Source organism: Salvia hispanica, chromosome 1 (genome assembly GCF_029641045.1).
Source record: "Salvia hispanica isolate PSC_SH4W2 chromosome 1, Shi_PSC_v1, whole genome shotgun sequence".
NCBI lineage: Eukaryota > Viridiplantae > Streptophyta > Magnoliopsida > Lamiales > Lamiaceae > Salvia > Salvia hispanica.
In genome coordinates, this window is record NC_142692.1 from 26342347 (window position 1) to 26362344 (window position 19998).

General features: G+C 36.1%; 3 protein-coding genes across 4 annotated transcripts; 2 read left to right on the plus strand and 1 right to left on the minus strand.

The window, feature by feature from the left end:
• Window positions 1–868: 868 nt before the first annotated feature.
• On the plus strand, window positions 869–3198 carry LOC125185423 (putative protein phosphatase 2C 34). Of its 2 annotated transcripts, none has more exons than XM_048081944.2 (6): window positions 869–1025; window positions 1583–1864; window positions 1952–2260; window positions 2377–2494; window positions 2574–2797; window positions 2881–3198. In XM_048081944.2, the coding sequence occupies exons 2-6, from the start codon at window positions 1616–1618 to the stop codon at window positions 3094–3096; spliced, it is 1116 nt and encodes a 371-aa protein (XP_047937901.1). In that variant the 5' UTR covers window positions 869–1025; window positions 1583–1615; the 3' UTR covers window positions 3097–3198. The 2 variants fall into 2 exon arrangements, with proteins under 2 accessions (XP_047937901.1, XP_047937902.1); XM_048081945.2 differs by lacking the exon at window positions 869–1025 and adding an exon at window positions 1054–1339.
• A 355-nt stretch (window positions 3199–3553) lies between these two features.
• LOC125218721 (phospholipase D zeta 1-like) lies at window positions 3554–13679 on the minus strand. Its single transcript, XM_089063212.1, has 20 exons — window positions 13376–13679; window positions 12410–12511; window positions 12148–12263; window positions 11917–12055; window positions 11218–11382; window positions 10541–10714; window positions 9682–9924; window positions 9484–9600; window positions 8778–8917; window positions 8496–8645; window positions 7729–7885; window positions 7199–7657; window positions 6918–7028; window positions 5927–6073; window positions 5653–5850; window positions 5346–5447; window positions 4757–4888; window positions 4460–4525; window positions 4089–4150; window positions 3554–4001 (listed from the first exon to the last, which is right to left on the minus strand). The coding sequence occupies exons 1-20, from the start codon at window positions 13607–13609 to the stop codon at window positions 3749–3751; spliced, it is 3267 nt and encodes a 1088-aa protein (XP_088919338.1). The 5' UTR covers window positions 13610–13679; the 3' UTR covers window positions 3554–3748.
• Window positions 13680–16056: 2377 nt separating this feature from the next.
• On the plus strand, window positions 16057–19121 carry LOC125219008 (Tetratricopeptide repeat (TPR)-like superfamily protein). The gene is made up of 9 exons (XM_048120845.2): window positions 16057–16453; window positions 16544–16610; window positions 16860–16899; window positions 16986–17118; window positions 17423–17494; window positions 17897–17977; window positions 18357–18418; window positions 18491–18560; window positions 18857–19121. Exons 1-8 carry the CDS (start codon window positions 16172–16174, stop codon window positions 18555–18557), a joined length of 804 nt encoding a protein of 267 aa, XP_047976802.1. The 5' UTR covers window positions 16057–16171; the 3' UTR covers window positions 18558–18560; window positions 18857–19121.
• Window positions 19122–19998: the final 877 nt, after the last annotated feature.

Consider the following 19998-nt stretch of genomic DNA (forward strand, 5'->3'; position numbering starts at 1 on the left):
TAATGTTAAAATTATATAATTAAAATTCTAATAAAGCAAAAAATACATAATTAGAATCCTAAAATATTCGACAAATTATGTAACTAAAATAAAAAACTTCGTATCTCCAATTATTTTGGGATCATGGTGTCCTTGTTGCTAGTGTCGTTAGCCACGACTTTCTGCAAAACCTTACACATGAGTCATGCCGCTTCTACCCACGTCTCACACCTTCAAGGGATCGCATGATGCACTTCTCTGTCACCTCATCTCTTGTTTCACTCCTTCACTTGCGCCTGTGATTGTGGACCCGACACTTGTTGAACATTGCCCCATCTTAATGTGCTTTGTGCGCTTCGGTCTCGAGCTCGAGGTTTAGGAGTGAATATAAGGGGTTGGAGATCTACTAAATGAAAAAAATAAGAAATTAAATGAGGAAAAATCCATTGAGTACTATATTTGAGTAGGATAATTATTTTTTATTAAAATCATTTTAATTGAATTCATATATATTTAATTGATAACAAGTGAGCCCACTTAGATCCCATGCAAGTGGACCTATCATCATCGCTTGATTGAGGAGAAGCGAAGGACACTTGGCACGACGTCAGCGACTCTTTCATAAATGAAAAGTAAATAATTAATAAAGAAAATTCATATTTTTTTTCATATGCAAAATTCATAGGCAATGCAAGAAGGGATTAATAGATTCCAAGTAAATAATTTGTAGAGAAAATTCATTGTATTTCCATATGCAAAATTCAAGGGCGTTGAAATAACCGTTAGAAGAAACAGTTGAATTGAAGTGATGGTGAAATATTTTTAACGCGTACACACTACTCATACATGGTATGGTAGTAAGTAATAGTTGTACATATGTGTGCGTCTTTGTTTTCTTCTCCTCTCCCATCGCATTCAAATAAGCCATGGATTTCGATCCTTCCCCACTCTCTCCATTTCTCACTTCCACCGCTCCGGATTCCCTTCTTTTCCGGCGCTCCACCTCATCTCTCCGCCCACTTATTCTTGCTATCTGAACATTCAAGGTGTTTAATTTTTTTCCTTTTCTTTTTTCTTTTGGTCGGTTGAAGATTGGCTGGAAAGCAAAACAATTTCCTTAAATTTGATGTCACATGTTTATGCTTGTCTTTAGTCTTTTGTCCAAATCAGATTTGAGCTAATGTAATTTGATCATGGTGGGAATTTTCTTACAAAAGAGATGAGAGGAAAAGGGGTTTTACTTTCTTAAATTCATGTTGATTGTCTTTGTGTGATGAGAATATTTGGGATCTTCTGTATTGATGTCCATTTGTTTGACATCTTCTGACATGGTGACACAGTCATGATGTTGGAATTCCATGTAAGAATTCAGATCAATCTGCTTTTTCTCTGCCAGTTTTTATAATCCATTCTTGCTAGTTTCATCTTTTTGGGTATATTATGCCTTAATTTGGTTGCAACCCCAACTTTCTGAGTCAGACTACATCTTAGTTTTATTGCAACTTGCATAAGATTCATTCGATCATGTGCTTGTTCATCCTAATATATATAGTGATTGAAAATGAACTTGGATTTGTATGCTCAAAGTGTTGTTCTTGTTTAGGTTGTGAGCTAAAGCATATCTGTGGGAGGGGATATGGGGCATTTCTCTTCGATGTTCAATGGTCTGGCGAGGTCAATTTCTTCGATAAAGAAAACGAAGAATTTGGAGGATAATGGTGATGGGAAAGAGGCTGTTAAAGCTATGGCGAAGGATGCCAAGAAAAATGAGTTGATACTGAGGTCATCTGGGGTTGTGAATGTTGAGGGATCCAACAACTTGGCTTCTGTTTACTCAAAGAGGGGTGAGAAAGGTGTGAATCAAGATTGCTGTATTGTTTGGGAGGTATGGTTTCTTTTTAATGTGATGGAATGAGCCTAGTTAGTTTCCCTTTCTGTGAATTTTGAGTTAACATAAAATTGTGTTGTTTAGGAATTTGGGTGTCAAGAAGACATGATCTTCTGTGGGATATTCGACGGGCATGGTCAGTGGGGGCATTTTGTGGCGAAGAATGTTAGAGACTCGATGCCTTCGTCTCTTCTCTGCAACTGGCAAGAAACACTTGTCGAGGCTGCAGTTGATCCTGATTTCGATTTGGGGTCTCAGAAGAAGCTCCAGAGCTTCAATATATGGAAGCATTCTTATCTGAAGACGTGTGCGGCCATTGATCAGGCGCTGGAGCACCACCGCAAGATTGATGCATTCAACAGCGGCACCACAGCATTGACAATTGTTAGACAGGTACATACACACTAATGGTGTATCTTCTTTAATGAAATTGCTTTGAGGCATGTACACTCTTAACATAATATACTAATAACATGATTTGATTTGAAAATGGCTATGGCTTTCACCAGGGAGACAATGTGTTCTTAGCCAACGTGGGAGACTCACGTGCTGTGTTGGGTACGCCCGGTGATAATGGGGATATGGTGGCAGTGCAGCTCACCATGGATTTCAAGCCTAATCTACCTCGTGAGTTTCTTGATCTCTCTTTAATATATCTGGCTTTGGCAGTGTGTGGATGCTAATAATGAACTGGGAGTGTGTGCAGAGGAGGAAGAGCGAATAACGCAGTGCAATGGGAGAGTATACAGCCTGGATGAAGAGCCAGGGGTTCATAGAGTGTGGCTGCCACATGAAGACTCCCCGGGGCTAGCAATGTCTCGGGCTTTCGGGGACTACTGCATCAAGAACTTCGGCGTCATTTCTGTGCCTCAAGTCATCCACAGACATATAACAAGTAAAGACCAGTTCGTGGTGCTGGCCACAGACGGGGTATGTGTGCAACCTATATGCGTGTATATGAGTCTTATTTTGTAGATTTTTTTTTGATATTTTAGTTTTTGTTCTGTTTAAAGGTTTGGGACGTTGTATCGAATGAAGAAGCAGTGCAGATTGTGTGGGAGTGTCCGGAGCAGGGAAAAGCTGCAAAGCGGCTGGTGGAGCGGGCGGCCGATGGGTGGAGGAAGAAGAGAAGGGGAATAGCTATGGATGATATATCAGCAATTGTACTGTTTTTTCATTCATCTTCTTCTTCTCCTCACCAATTTGAACTTGTACCTAAGCTCAACTGAATTTAATATTCTTGGCTACTGAGCTGTACCAAAAAGTTGGGGATGATCAGTGCCACATCAAGAGATTCCCGTTTAGTTATAATCGGATCTTTAATTTAAGAATATGAATGCCATCTTAGATAGCAAAAGTTGCATATAATGAATGTCTCGTGTACATACATGATTTAGATTGTTTTTCAAAAGAAATGTAGTAGAATAGTATTCGAATTTAATTAAATTCAGTGTCGGCAATGCTACCTACCCAATAGTAACTCGAAGTAAATGACACGTATAAAAGAAATTGTTCCTTTTTAAGAAAGTCGTGATGCTGACACATAATTGGTCGTTAAAAGCTGGCTAATACTAATAGAAGATACAAAACCGCCGGAAACTCTCAAACCACACATTTTTGGATGTTTAATGCAATATATATGACCAAAGTTTGACATTACGAAATGAAAGATCACAAGATAGACTATAAGATGAATATAATCTGAAACCAATCGAGTGTGTTTATGTATACAATGATGAAAATGGAATATATTGACATGATGTTTCTACCTAAAATGGACCCAATATGATCCCTTGCTTCAGCAGTGAACACTCGGAATTAGGATTCATGTTTACTTACACTTTGTACATAAGTCTTCAAAAAATATATTCATCTATACATTCAGTGGAATACCTGTGGTGAAGCGTAGAACTCACCCTCGATAAACATTGGTCTCAGGTCATCTTCTTGCCTCATGAACTCCAGTGGGAAGGAAACAAGTTGTCCTCTCACTGATTCTAACTTCGTCTCTGGATCTATCGTCATCACTTTCCCATTTTCATGAATTTCAAGTTTCTCAGGTGCCACTCCTAAGTCAATTGTTGTGTGCCTAAGCTTCTGTTTCCAGTGGTTCATACTTTGTCTCAGAGCGGATCTAAAATGAATGGCAACAGTCATTGATTACAATTATGAATTTACGTAAAAGAGAAACAACAATATATGTAGCTTTAGAGTATGGCACCTGGAGTGGATGGTGTCATTGGGGATGCAAGAGAATACATCATGATATATCTTTGTATTCGACTGTCAAATGAAAATGAATTAGAGGAAAACTGAGTGATAAAATGAATGCTTCAACTCCAAAAGATGGGCAGCATGTTTTAGTAAATCTTGGCGAAAATGATTGTCTATCAGGCTTGGTAAAACTATTCACAGGCAAACAAATAGCAACCGTGAATATTAGAGGAAAGTATCATATATTTTTAGCCTGCCTAGTTCTAAGAACAAGCCTAGTATCTCTATGTTTTGGCAGATATATAAGCATATATGTTTGATACCTACATAATTGTGCCCGAATATACAGAGTGTAGTACTAGAAGCCTTTTTGCTCACCTTGGCTATTTCTAACCAGAAATCTTTGTATGTTGTGTCAGCTATGGGGTCGTTTATTTTAGCAACCTGGAATCAAGACAAAAAAATTAGCACTGCGAGTGAATTTAGCACTATAGATAATAAAGCAAGATAATGCGTGGGATGTCAAAAGATAGGGTTGGTTCGAAATATAGACAATTAAAACTGAATAAGAAGCCATCTAATCATATGCGTATGCCTCTTGACTCTTCTAAAGATACTAGATTCCAAGTCAATTATCTTAAAACATATCTTCAGTGATACTTATGATAGGCTCACCTCTTCAGCGTTTAGACCAAGGTGCTCAGTCCACAAGGAAAGTCTAAGGCTAAAAGAAAACTTTCCAGCCTTCCATGGGCTCCCATCCATGGATGAATCAACAAACTCTTTATCTTCTAAGATGATAGCAATCTGGATAACAAATCATGACCACATACTTTAATATGGAAAAGGAATCTAAGATAAACGAAATATGCATGTTATGATCTTCAAACTTAGATCTAGACAAGAAAAATTGAGGGAAAGAAAACAAAAGGGGGCAAGATCATGGATAAGAAAATGTAGAGTATAAAAATAAAAAAGGAACTCAATAACAACTAACCAAAACTTGTTATCAGCCATCTATTTTATACACATCTGTGTTATTGTAACTATGATTGTATACATTTTATCAATAACACATACTTGAATCCATGCATGTCAAGCTTACATTACAATGAAATGTCATTGTCATGAGTGCAGTTGAGGACTTTATGTGAAACCAAAAGATAAGCATTACTGAAGTTACCACATGTTTATAGTTTTAGGTTCCAGAAAACATCAATATTCCTATGGCAATTTGATTATTGAATCAATGGGGAACACACACCTCTGAGTCTCTTGAACCCAGTAAACTGCGATCATTGATATTGGACGACCCAATCAAAGCACGACGATCGTCTACTATCATAACTTTGCTGTGGACATAAACCTGTTAAAGAAAGACAAGTCTCAGAATAGGTAGATCAAGAAGCATTACATGGCTAGGACTGGCCATGTCAGAACTAACTGGCCACGAGGGAATGGGATTGCTAGGTTCATGTATGGTGATTGGAATATCGTACTGATCAAGGAAAAGTGCTAACTGCATTTAGATGAGAAGGATAACTAATGAAATTAGCCCAAAATACATTTACCTGACTGGTAACCAGAGGACCACTACCAAAGAGTCTGCCATAATTTCTTAAACCAAAGAAAGATATGAAATTATGCATCAAGGGGCCAAGTTCTGAGCTAAGTTTTTGTAATATTGAACTTTCTGCTCTGCAAATGGTACGATACTGCCAATGCATTATTGCTCTAACAGTAGCGGCACCTCCATCATCCACACCACCCTATTTAACGAATAGTTACTCAGAGTGATATAGTAAACAACATTGAAATGGAAGCTTCTGTTCAGCAGGAAAGTACCTGAAACCCAGGTAAGAGTGGGAGGACGATTATGACTCTGAAGCACTTTTTTTCTTTGTGGGCCCGCATTATGCGGTTATAAAGAGATTCAAGCACACGGTTTTGTATAACTTCATCTTCTGCAAGGCCTGATATAAAAAATTGATTCTGGAAGTAGACAAGGAACAAATTTGGCATATTACTTCTTGCAAAATTCATGTTTCATTTTGCATGTTTCAGTTTAACACTATATAAAAGGAATGTAAGATCTCAACATTTTTTTTGCAGACGTACAAAAGACGAGTCCTCATTCTATAATTTTAAACCATGTATGGCTGAAAACAGAAACATATTAGTGCAGAAGGAGCCGCCAAACCTATTTTAGTACTAGCATTTACGTTAACCTCAAATAAACTTGAATCATGATTTTGGCTGAAGACTTAACTTATCAATCTTCAATGACCTTATCATGCAAGAAACTGCATAAATTGCAGCCATTCTCCCATTTTTTTTACCATTACTCTTGGGACAAAGAGGTTACTGCAACTCTGCTAATACAGTTGTATTCTTAGAGGCTGATAAAGCTTCTAGTATAATAGTAGGTCATTGCACAAGAAATCAAGTTCAAATAATGAGATGTCTAGCATGGACTCTCTCTGTGAATTTTTCAGGACATTTGGAAATTGGAATTTCATATTCATGAAAGATAATGAAGATACACACGAATCACATCTAGTCCATATCTTGTCGCATATGAGAAACAAAAATCAACAGACCTGAAATTGAAGAATATCTTTCAAATCTCAACTTGGTGTAAAATTTACTGAACTACGTGCCAGGATGATGATCATAATTTTATGTTAAAAAAATGAGATAATTTCTTTCTACTTAAATATGTAATCACATGGCCTTCTAAATGCAGTTTCCTGTTGGCGCTATTTAAAAGTTTATAATGTTTAGAAGAAGGGAACAGAGTTATCGGTCCTAAGAAATGAGGACACATAAAGTTCACCTCAATGTATATGAAGTGCTCTGCCTCCTCAATGAGAGCACAATAAGCTCTATGAATGCTGTCTTCAGTTTGATTTGTCCCGGCAGACCACTGGCTCACACTTCTGACAACCTATACCAATGAAATATACAACTCAGTGGAAACTTCTGCAGCTAATGAATCCACCTCAGTATTTTGAGGAACCCACAATTATTTTTCAAAGCTGGGAGTCTCGTGTCTGATAACTGGAAAACAGATACCTATTTCAATAAGATACATTTCCACTGGTAATAATAACAAACCTGGCAGCGGCATAAACTACGTGGACCAACTTGTGTTACTTCATTGGCTGATTTGAATTGGATTCGTTGCTGATCTGAGGTTGTCTCTGTTGGTTTTTTTTTACAGGCAGCGTCATAGTTATCGAAGAAACTAAATCCTGTGTCTTGGTAGGAAAGGGAGCTGCTTCTACTATGACTAATATTCTCAGTTGGAGTATATCTACTTGAGTTGAGGTCATTCCATCCATTTCCCATGACAGGAGACTCTGGACCATTCGCTTCATGTGGCAAAAGTAGTGGGATGTCATCAGGTGGTGTTTCTGAGGAAAATGAATTTTTCCTACTCAATCCCTCTGGTTCAACTTCAGAGATTTTCCTGTTAATGTCTATAGCACTGCTTTTTCCCATGTAGTGTGGTAAAACCATCTGATTTTGCGGTATAAGTAGAGGTATTTTCTCTTCATTTGGTGCTTTACTCCTCTGGTTTGATGGGGGAAATATATTAGTAACTGAATATTTTTTTAGTTTACACCAGAAGCATGGAGGCTAACCTTTGCATGGTTCCAGCGCTGAACAAAATGTCTAGCAATATCCCTGCAAGGAGGGCCCCATACGGCGCAATGAACATCATGCCATGGCATCCGGGGGTATTTTTCTCTATCCAGTTCATCTTTTAGTGTATCCTCCCATGAATTTGGCTCTGATTCTCTGCACATGTAAAGTTTCAAAATCAAAATCCCATGGAGCCTTAAACATTGGTAACAAAAAATTACGTGAAAATAGGAAATAGATACCAACAGGTTTACACCTCTGTAGTCACTAATTTTGTTGTCATCATTCAAGTCCCATAGTTTTCGCAGTTTATCATGTTATGTGGGATTCTTCTATAATAGCACACGAACAAAGGCTATTATGGTATAGAAATTTACTGGGAAAACAAATGCTTTAAATGTATTTCACGATTTTCATCCATTGGATGCTTGTTTATAGAGGGGGTAAGGTGGAAAAGCAAAAGCAACATGATTTAGTGTTATAAGCTCTGCTAACTAAAATCCTATATACAAGCAATATAAGAAAGCCAATGGCAAACTGAATCAAAAATCGGCTATTCGGCTTGTAATAATCTTTACTTATCAACTATAGCCGAAGAAGAACTAATGGACAGAATCTTTAGGTATGTAACCAGTAACAAATCTAGATCTTGTAACAAACAAATTCCTGGACAAATATGAGCATTTTAAAGAAGTCACACACTTAGCCAGTACTTACTTTCCGAATACATGTATGCTATATGTTTCATATTACAAGATGATTTTACCTGGGATTGTAGTAGTCTTTCCCAGGCCATAACAAAGGAGGCAAATCACTAATTTTGTGTTCAGTGGTGTCAAATCGGCCAAAGCATAAATCTAGCCCTCCAATATAACATATCTTGTTATCCACAATAACAAGCTTTTCATGATGAGACCTGCACGAACCATTATTTACTTCTTAAAACGAGATTTTAAAGCTTCTCGGATAATTCTGAATGAACTTCTCAAAAACCATAAAAAAAGTTCTTTTATTTCTCTAGTATAGGGTTTTTGAAGCAACAACCTACCATAAGTAGACGCCAGTTGACAAATGATCAGGATACCGTAGAACTTTGACATTTTCATGAATGCTAAGAAGCTTTCTCTTACTATATAAGCTACTAATTTTTAAAGCAAGAGAAACTTCCTTGTAGAGAAGAATGTATATCTGCACAGTATTATACATTAAGAATTCAGAGAAGAACTATAATTCTTGAAATAGAAACAAAAACACAAACTTCAGTGTATCTTTGCTTTCACAGCTATATACAAGAAAATGGTGAACCAGGACCTTGAGGTGACAGACACTCAGAGTGGTAACAGCTATGCTTTCTTGTTAAGGGAGTATAAATTTCCATGTACATTCATATTTTGCATCAGTCAAGATAGTGTATTCAGCACTGTAAGCAATTTTATAGGTTGTCAGCTCATGTTAACCGGTAAAATCAAAGTGAAGTTGCATGAATCTTCATTGTGCCTTAGTTTTCATGAAAAAAACTCAATTCTGGTTTGCATTTAAATGATAATTTTAAAGTTCCAGATCACATATCTGTACAAACAACATTAATATTTACCGGAATTGGACATTCGGAACAAAGATCAAGAACTAAACAATGAATGACTGCTAAGTAGTAGTTGACATGCTTAACAAGATGAGAGTAGGTTAAAGAAACAGAGTGTTATTGAAATGTATCATTTTAATTGTCCTCTTGGGTCTGAATACTTAAATTGTACCTGAACCCCTTCCTTTGCTTTAGCCTCAAGTAAAATATCAAGCCTGGAGGAGCTGTTGTTGTGATATGGCCGTCTTAAGTACAATTCTGGGCAAAGCCACCATCCGGTTATATATATCTGCAAACTTATTTGGCTAGTTTAGATATTTGAATGGCCAAAAATGGTGAGACAATTAAATGAAATGTCTGGAAACTTAACCTCGGTTCTAGCTCGCTCTATGGATGAAGCAATTGATTCAAATGCTCCTTTTCCATCTATGAACCATTGAGCTAGGCTTCCATCTTCTGCTAGTCCTCGAGTAGGAGCAAATGAATTAAAACGGTGAGGATGACACCAACCATCAGAACTCTTTGACTCGACGGCATTAATTGCAGATATCCACTCTTGGACTTTAGCGTTGCTTGTTGTCCTTATCTTTATGCTTCTATTCCCACTACAAACCTGTTCACCATTTAAACCAAGTAGATTGAGTAAGTTGCTTTCTAATTAAATTAGTTCAAATTTTGCAAGAAATGAAAAACTGAATGCTGAAACTTACAACCATGTTGACTCTGCTTGACAAATTATACAACCATAGACCATAAAGGCGGCTTTAAGCTTCAAGCATATCAATGGGTATATAAGAAAGGATATTGTATTGTTCAACTTTTTACCTCAAAGAATCTCCAAATTAAAGTTATAGATTGATTATATAGGCCATCATTTTCAAATATTCAAAAAGAGCATATTCGGGATTGAGTATAACAAGAACTGATTTCATTCTGATTCGGTCGTCACATACTTTGACTAAGTCCTGCTGTATGAGGTACCTATATGCTGCATCCTTCCTATTTGATTAGCTGAAAATCATGTGTCATTTCTTTTACCAGTTTAATGCTGTTTTCTTAACTTGAATCGGTGAACGTTGTAAACCATAGATAAATTGAAAATCCCAAAGCCTAGAAAAAAATTTACAAAACATGGGGTATCTACAGATATAAGCTAGAGAAAGAGTTATTTAGTGTCAAAATTTTCATCTACTATACTTAGCCAAATAGGATGTATAAAAGAAGCTGACCTTAAATGCATGACGCAAAAGATTTCGTTCCTTCAACAGTTTCGCCAAGTGCATTTCATCATCTCCTTTCTTATTTGAATCCGGCAGGACATCGAAGACAACTATGTCTAAGAGTTTGGTATCAAAATGATTTCCAAGGAAAGCCAGGCATCCCGGTTTGAGAACAAGCCAAACCTAAATTCAGGTAATTCGTGATCAAATTATTCAGAATTGACAGCCTCCACCCCCACCCCTCCCCCAACACACCAAAAGAAACCAAAACAACAAATCAAAAAAGTTATCCACACGATATCATCTGAAAACCAGAAATGGAACATCCATTAATATATCTTGCTATGTTTTTTGCATAAACTTTATTGCCAGTTTCCTACTTATATTTGGGTAACAATCATTGAAAGATTTCTAATCATTAACTTAAAGAATAACAGATCATTTCCTCTAAAACATTTGTAACTGACAATATTGTGATTGAGTTGTCTTGCAATTTCCCCAGCTCCCAGTCTCATACTCTCACAACTTTTCAAGTTGCAAGATCATGGTAAATTTAAACCTAAGGTTGGCTATGAGAGGAAGTGCAATTGATTTGAAGAAATCAAGCGTAATTTTCATTCTTGAATGTGGTACTGTGTAATTGCCACTTAAGACAGAACATGAAACACTTGTTTCAGATCACATACTTTTTTCCAATTTCTGCCACAACAACAAGAGCATAGCCAAGATCCTGGGCATGTATCGTTCTCTGAAGACCCGTCCAAATGCTTAACCAACACATAACCTTCCTTCAACTTTGGACCATACTCCTCTGAAAAAGATAACCTAGACACCTCCAAGAACTTGCACACCTGGAATATTAAAGAAAACAAGTCTAAGGTCTGAATCATTTGTTATTGCATGTAGGATCACATATCACATGGAAGTATCTAAAGATGTCCCCGAAAGACCAAAGGCAAATCCAAGCTACTTTTTGACTGGTATTAGTTCAGAACATGTTCATATGATACGCTATGCAAGCAAACTACAATAAAGATCCAAAGAAAAATGTGCTCATAAACTTCACAAATGCAACTGTTGTAGCATAGGACGCTGATTCAGCTATTTTCATTAGAATGGCAACCAAGTATTAAGTCTCAACTCCTTTCACAGTGTTGGAAATGATTGATTTCATTTAGGAAGGGCCAAATTTGACAAAACTAATAGCTGCTTTCTATATGAACTTTAAAAGTACAGTATGAAGGTTAATGGTTATAAAAAAGATTACGATCTTAGAGTGAACAATTAATAAAACTGAAGGATAGATTTGAGTTTCCTAGTTTTTTTTTTCTGATTAGGAATTGTCATATATAGTAGAGGAGATTAACTTAGTTTTCACTTTTCACCTCTCGTGAATTAACAATGTCCAAGTTTCCCAGAAAATGATTCAGGTAACCTTGCATTGCAGCTTTTCCTTTGTCTGAAATCTGTTGCTTACCGATGGCTGGCCGAATAACTGAAAGAGCGGCTCTTGATGGAACGTTTCTGCCCAAGAAAATACCTTGAAGATGAATAAAGGAACTGTATAATACTTCTAAATCAAAAGTGCAAAAAAAAAAAGAAAAACCTTTCACCACCTGTTCCTAAGACTTTCGTCATGATATAGCGGCAAAGCTCCATTATCGGGGTCGTCCTCATCATGCAACACAGTTGCATGATCTCCTACTCCTATGTTATGCAGAAGTTCCTTAACCTATTTTAGGAAACACAAGTTGCGACAAGGATTAGCAAAAACCATGCAGGTCACTCTAAAGGACTGCTTCAAAATGATGAATTTCAATAGCAAAAATGTAAAACCGGACATGTCATTCAGGAAGAGATATGGGAAAGAAAGAGAACCTGCTCCTGCTTCTCATGAAATTCTTCGACTAATGCACGTTTCTTTAGTGAAAGGTGTAAATAAATTACTTGAGAAGCCTTTTTCCGCAATTGCCACTTGAACTGTCAAAGAAATTTTTAGTTAAACTTAAGCTAATGTAATCATATTATGCACATCTTAAGAAGAAAATCAAAATACAGCTGTACAAGTAAAAAGAATGAAAAGTACACAAGCATGGCAAAATAGAAGCGTGCCATGTGAAAATGCATGGTGCTTTACTATATTATGCAAATCAGACCAAGTAGTCCAAATACTGTAGAAAGCACAATAACTCCGCGAAATGCATCATACACTAAACTGGAAAAATGAAAACCATCCCGAGGCCCAAATTAGCGTACTAGCCAAACTAGGTAGAACATAATTAGGCACAATAGCATTATTCATTTCAATTCTGCCAGGTTACAGAGTTCCAGTAGCATCTGAGTAGGTATCTGGAAAAATCAACTAGTCTTGAACTCCACACTTACATTTAAAAACAGAGCAGCCTAAGTACTTATGTTCTATTGAAAGGTCCTATTATTTTCCCTCGCCTAGTCAGACAAGACCCCAGGGCCATCTCCACCCCAGTCCAAAGAAATTCCACGCAAATGTAAATTTTCCAAAAAAGGAAAATCCAATTGGAACTGCTAACCAATTAATCCATCCAAACCTTCGACTACAACATTCCAACTAAACAAACACTAAATATGGAATTAAAATCTGATTACATCCAAATCAACAGACAATCAAGTCAGAAGCCCAAATTGGGGAGTAATTCACCTACGAAGTTATCACGCATAAGCAACTATACATCAATCTATATCTATATACATCTAATTGCATACATATACAAAGAGCGCGGATGCGTATGCCCGGAACAAAATTGAAAAAACACAATACGCGCATGCACAAGCAGTTGGCACGTGACGAGGATGAATTCAGGGTACCTGCTTGTACTGGAGCTCAATGTTGTAGGACAATAGCAATGGCGTGATGTCGCTGGCATCGGGACGCGATACCGATACTACAGTCGCCGTGGGCAACTCATCGAAAATCCAGGAGGAGGAGGCCGCGTCGCCGCTGTAGAATAGGGAGTGAGAGGAGGAGAAGGCGGACCGATCATAGCTGGAAATCAGTCTCTCCGTCGACATTGCGGAATCACCAAATATTCGTTTGTGCATGCTCTGTGAGTTTTGACGCACTGAAGTCTGAAACAGAAAATGAGAGAGAAAATAAACCTTTTTCTATTTTCTAAAACTGAAAATAAATATGGTATTTTTGGCGGCTGCTTGGTTGGGTGAGGGTGCACCTGATATTCGTGAACTGTGCTTCTATGATGCCACGTTTTTATTAGATATTAAGCATTATATACTTGGAATAAATACAATCATAAGACTACAAAAATAACATAAATGAAACAACCTAAACTTGTTAACAGCTCTGATTCCACCTAATCATAGGGGTAATTTGGTAATATGAAGCACAGAGGAGAGATGAAATGGATCTGGCAAGTTGGAGCATCATTGATACGAATATCCAAGTGCGGGGGTTGCCCCATGCGAATATGCTACACATCACAATACCATATACCAATTTCTATTATTTGGGGGTGGTCCTACGCCTCTGTATTTAATTATTTCTTTTCTTGTACGGATAAACGAATATCTTCTTTTCTCCAAAATCCATATACATAGTATGGCTTACTATATACGATAATTCTTTTCCTATAACTTGGATCTTCAAGAAAAAACAAACTAATAAGTAATACCCTAACTTATCTTTCAAATATTTAGGTTTGACCAATTTCTCTCAAAATTCAACCTTTAAAGACACTGGATAGAAATGTCCCAACAACATTTCATAGGTCTTGGTGGATTACTCCATGATATTTTAGAGCCGGCAATGACACATTTACATTATTTTTTTACGTTTATTTTAGTTTTATAAACCATTGACTTGCAAATAAATATAGACATACAATTACTTGCAAGAAATAGTTGCTAATTCGATCTTGGGGGAGATAATTAGCATATTGCTTAGATTATTAAACATTCATTACTTAAATCTCTTTTGAACAATAAAAATTCTAAAAGATAAAAGGAATTTATGTAGATTAAGTTTAAATAATCATTCAATTTAAGAACCTTGTTATCGTGTAATGCATCAAATGTGATTATACACATTCCTGATTCCACTGCGCCAATCGAACACAATTAGAATCGGTACAGAAAGCCCGACGCATTCATATTTTGTTCTAGAACATCATTTTTGGAGTAATCTATTAGATCACAATTTAAAATTCATTTCATATTGATATATGATGTAAATTCACAACCACCTTGTATAGTTGTATTATTGTATATATTGAACTATTGAAGGTATCATTAAATTTCAGTGATCGAACTTTTGAATGGCTTTGAATGAATGGGCTTAAACACCTGGCCTTTGTTTTGTTAAAGAACACTTTGAGCCCAAAGTATGCATATAAAGCCCGATATGTATGTAACAACGGGACTATCATAAAGAATTTATATTACGTTCGGTGCAGAAATCTGGTGAATTTATTTTCTTAAACAATTTTGTTCATTGTCAAAATAAGATAAATGGGTACCAATGCCGTTATTTCAAAGGAATAATTTTTGCTGAGGCAATATATACCTTTCTTAGTTCCATAAAAAATACTCCCTTTCCTTCGTCCCATAAAAATATTGACAATGAATATAGCATGAAAATTAAGATAAAATTGGTAAAGTAAGAGAGAGAAGAAGGATGGTAGTTGAAATTAGGGTTGGGGAAAAATACCGAAAAATGATATATCGCTCGTATCGTATTGAAAAATATCGAAAAATTATCGAATTTTCGATACGATACCATATCGTAAGTTTTCGATACGATAACGATATGAATTTCCTTATATCGCGATATATCGTTTTATATCGAAAATACGATATATATATTTTCGATATATATCGATATTTAACGATATATCGAATTTCAGTACGATATATCGAAATATCGATACGATAACGATATGAAATTTTTTTATATCGAAATTCTATATATCGATATGAAATTCTTTCATATCGATATTTTCGATACGATACACGGTACAACGTTTTCGATACGATATATCGTATCGACCCACCCCTAGTTGAAATAGTGTTAGTGGATAGTGAGACCTGCATTATTAAATTGATATAACTTACGATATGGTATCGTATCGAAAATTCGATAATTTTTCGATAATGCAGGTCTAATTTTAAAATTAAACAACTTTAAATTAGAAATTTTCAAAACACATTTTTACAAATCTACTCGAATAAATACCCTAGTATTTATTCGAGTGATCAACTTTTCACCACAAGTGATAACTTTCCATTTTGAGTTGTGATCAATTTGCTAAAAACAAAACATCAATCATCAGTTACTTTATTCTATTTCTTAATTTATTGTATCTTTCTTATTTTATTCTCTCTTTATCATTCTTACTTTCTTCTCTCTCATATTTAACTCTATCCACCTTAACTTAATACATGTCATTTTCTTAATTCTCGTGCCCGAAAGAAATCTATCACCTATAATGGAACGGAGGGAGTACAACCTTAAAAAAAAAAAAATCAGTTTCCTACTAGAAGAGAAGAGGTATGTATGCGGATACCTGTATAGTTTAGCGCGATGCTTATCCTGGTTCTCTGCTGCTGCCCAACTACTCCTAACTGAAATTCCCTCTTACAATTCGTACAATGGCGGCAACCCACAGCATAAAATTCTCGAATCCAAACCCAATTGGCTTGTTGTCTTCCTCATCCCCACCTCCATTTTCAGCAAAACTCCCAAACAATAACGTCTCTAATTTTTTCGGCGCCAGTCTTTCTACAATTACCAGCTACCAAAATTCGGCCCCAACTCTGTCAAGAAGGCTCGTCTTGACCTCAGTTGCTGGGATTTGGGACGCCTTATCCGGTGGCGGCTCCGCTCGTGAAGCTGTCACCGCTGTTCGCCGAGGAATGCTTCTATTCAGACAGGTAGAATTGCAAAATTATGCCGTAATTGCACTTTTTCCTCCCTCCCTCCCTCTCTCTCTTTGTGGAAATTAAGTTTTCTTTTATGCGAAGGGTGATGTTCAAGGTTCCGTGGTTGAGTTTGACAAGGCTATTGACCTCGATCCTCGTCAAAAAGCATGTAAGCCTTTGGAACTCGACTCTACACAAACCTTCTCACTTTTTGATTGTATGTGCTTCTCTGAGTTGTTTCTATTTCACTAAAATTTGAGTAATTCGCATTGAGTTAATTTAATTTATACAGTAGGCTTAACCGCTTTGAAGATAATGTTGATTTAAATATGTGGATGAGTAATGCTTTATGACCATTCTACAGTATTTTGCTGTTGTTGAGTGATTAATAAGATGAAATTATTTGCTTGGATATCAGATCTTTGGCAGAGAGGATTATCGCTATACTATCTTGATAGGTACTTATATTTCTATTGTTACGATTTTTTGGAGTTATTATGATGTTATTTAACATTGGTGTCTAGATTCTGTCTCCTTCCATCAGATTTGAAGAGGGTGCGGAGCAATTTAGACTAGATGTTGCACAAAACCCAAATGACACTGAAGAGTCAATATGGTGCTTTCTTTGTGAAGCTCAGTTGTATGGTGTTGATGAAGCTAGAAAACGATTTTTAGAGGTAAATTACTAGGCAGTGCCTTGCAAATGATGGATACCGGATATGTGATTAAGATTTGTTATTTGATCAACTTGATATCGCTTTGTTTTGTACATCTTTTGTTTGAAACTCCAAGCTGAACTTATTTTTTAAGTATGATTTATGACATGATACTAAGCTTGCAATTGAGATTTTGTTAAGAATGTACGCTGTATAAAGATTTTAGTAAATATGGTGCCAACTCTAAGAATTTATCATCTTTCTCTGGTGCTGCTAAGTAAAAAGATGATCATAGACATCTCAATTGCTCATTTTCTTCATTCAGGTTGGTATAGATCCCCGGCCTGTCATGAGAGAAGCTTACCGCATGTTCAAAGATGGCGGGGACCCAGAAAAGGTGGTTTATGTGAATTCTTATATGATACTACTTTTGTAGCTCACTAAGCCATTTCGTCAACAGCATACTGCAACATTTCTTTGCCTAGTGTTCGTGAAGTTTGATTTAGTTGCAAATTGCTTCTTGCTTCTTAAATGCACTTAGTAGGTAAAAAAAGTGTTAGGTGTTGGAGAGGAGAATTATTCAATACTTAATACATAGGCCCCTTATTCCTTAATGATTTAGTACATACAATAAATCCTTCTTCCAATGTATACTCATTGAATAATTAGCTGTGCAAGTGCTACATGTCCTTCTTCACAACGGCATCTAAAACGTATGATATAGGTCCCAACCTTGCCTATATTTCTTGGTGATTCTCGCATGATCCCTTATACATAGTGACTGGTTTTCTCTTTCCAGCTTGTTGCAGCATTTTCAAGTGGCCGGGAGAGCGAATATTTCTATGCTTCTTTATATGCCGGCCTTTATTATGAATCTGAGGTATTGCTAATATGTCTTCTTTTTACTCGAGAAGTCACACATAACCATCCTTAAGAGCATCTATTAGTCATTACCACTCATCTTGGTTAAGAGTTACATATGTGGAAGTTATTTTAGTGGAAATTGTATTAACAAAAGTGGATAACTGATAGTTAAAAAAATTACACAAGAGGTTTAATCTGTTTGTGGACCAATAAGGATTGTAAGTTACATATAGCCACCCCAATTATATGTCAGTGATGACCATATACTAGTATTTACTTCGGCAGTCTGCAGTGAGGAACCATAGTTTATAGTGCTCAAATTGGAGACTGATTGGCAATTGAAACACCATGTGATATTTTATTCATGCGAAGCTGACTATCATCTGTGAATGCAGAAGAAAAGTGATGAAGCTAAACACCACCTAGTTGCTGCATGTAAATCTTGTTACGGTTCAAGGTAAGTTGTGGATGTTTTTCTAGTTAAAACCCTGTTTGCATTTAATCTAACAGTGGGTAATCCGACTCCCAGGTCTGACGACTACATGGCATCGCTCGCCAAGGTTCATTGTGCTTGCCGAAATTGGGCACTCACTTGAAAGGTCACCTCTCTTTCGCTAAGATTTATATACTCATTTATTTGTTTTTCATTATTTCAACAAATAACTAGACTTCTACTCCTCATAAAACGAGAAAACAAACTTGATTAGTGGTCTGTTCGACTCTGTATGTATCTCTTTCTATCAAGCACAGCAGATGCCACTTAAATCTATTTTTACTCCCTTTTTAACGTGGTCTCACTGGACATATCTGGAGAATTCTGTGCATATTCTGCATGAACTAAATCAAGCCCCGATGAAAGTGATTCTCGATCATCATAACTTTTGTTATCCTGCAGAATAAGAGGAGCGCTCATCGCTTGATTCTGTAGTATTTCTCTCAGCAATTTGTTTCCCTTCGTCAAAGAGGCCAACTCTGGATCACGCGATTCAGTGTTTCATTTTATCTTATTTACTAGCTGAAAATAGTGCGTAAAAACTAAAAAGTAAGGAAAAACGATAGCAAAGAAAGCACTCGACCTGTTTCTGTATACATTCCCTCTCTCTATTGCTATCTGCATAACCAAATCCAGTTATCCGTAATGAGAATGATTTTTATTCTAATGTCTTTTGTCTTCATGTATCTTTCATGATCTTTTTGCTGTAAATATTGAGTTCTTGAACTTTGGTTTGTATAAACCAAGTTCATGTACTTTTATTTACTTAATAAGTTTATAATTATGAAATTTTTTTCTCTGTTATAAAATGAGGTTCCTCATTAAAAGTAAGGGTTTGAAGATTATACCAAATAATAATAATAATAATGCATTACAAAATAGTGCTATTGGGGTGTTTTTATTGTATAGAGGTGATCTATTTGATTTCTCTTTGTACAATGAGACGGGTTACTAAGGCTTCGTTATGTTTAATGGAATTGGGCCAGCGAAATTGGAATTGTTGTGTTTAATTCCAAACCCAATGTTTAGTACCTCAAAATATTTGGATTTGAAATTGAATTATAATTTCAATTCTTTCCAATTACACATTTTGATTTCAATATCAAAAGTATATAATTGGAATTTCAAAAATTATATAAAATTGAGTACATTCACACTACTACACACACGTACACACATTGCAAAACTTTTTCAAATTCAACATCCTATCAGTTAGTGTATCATTTTTACCAAACAAAGGATCTAGAATTGAATTAAAATTTCGTAGAATTCTATTTCCAATCCTATGTACCGAACGGACCCTAAGGAGTCTCTATTCCAAATGTTTGAAAAAGATAGTTGGAGAACATTTCACATTTTACTATGTGATGAAAACAAACATATTCAAAATGTTTGAGTTCCTAAGAAAATTCAAAATTACATTGATTCAAATACCTCCTTCATCCACTAGTCTTATAGTAGTAGTATAAGGTACGACTTTTAATGCATAATTAGTAAAATATGAGATATAAAAATAAATAAGTAATTATTCTTAGAGAATGAAT

Excerpts from the sequence above, each read along its gene's own strand:
- LOC125218721 (XM_089063212.1), bottom strand. The coding sequence starts at position 13,609 with ATGCACAAACGAATATTTGGTGATTCCGCAATGTCGACGGAGAGACTG. Across the intron at positions 5,448-5,652 it reads GTCCTCTGGTTACCAGTCAG|GTTTATGTCCACAGCAAAGT; the intron begins GTAAATGTATTT and ends TTTCTTTAACAG. Across the intron at positions 4,151-4,459 it reads TCTGGTTAGAAATAGCCAAG|TCGAATACAAAGATATATCA; the intron begins GTGAGCAAAAAG and ends TTCATTTGACAG.
- LOC125219008 (XM_048120845.2), top strand. The coding sequence starts at position 16,172 with ATGGCGGCAACCCACAGCATAAAATTCTCGAATCCAAACCCAATTGGC. Across the intron at positions 16,454-16,543 it reads GAATGCTTCTATTCAGACAG|GGTGATGTTCAAGGTTCCGT; the intron begins GTAGAATTGCAA and ends TTTTATGCGAAG. Across the intron at positions 17,119-17,422 it reads CTAGAAAACGATTTTTAGAG|GTTGGTATAGATCCCCGGCC; the intron begins GTAAATTACTAG and ends TTCTTCATTCAG.
- LOC125185423 (XM_048081944.2), top strand. The coding sequence starts at position 1,616 with ATGGGGCATTTCTCTTCGATGTTCAATGGTCTGGCGAGGTCAATTTCT. Across the intron at positions 1,865-1,951 it reads ATTGCTGTATTGTTTGGGAG|GAATTTGGGTGTCAAGAAGA; the intron begins GTATGGTTTCTT and ends TGTGTTGTTTAG. Across the intron at positions 2,495-2,573 it reads TTTCAAGCCTAATCTACCTC|AGGAGGAAGAGCGAATAACG; the intron begins GTGAGTTTCTTG and ends GAGTGTGTGCAG.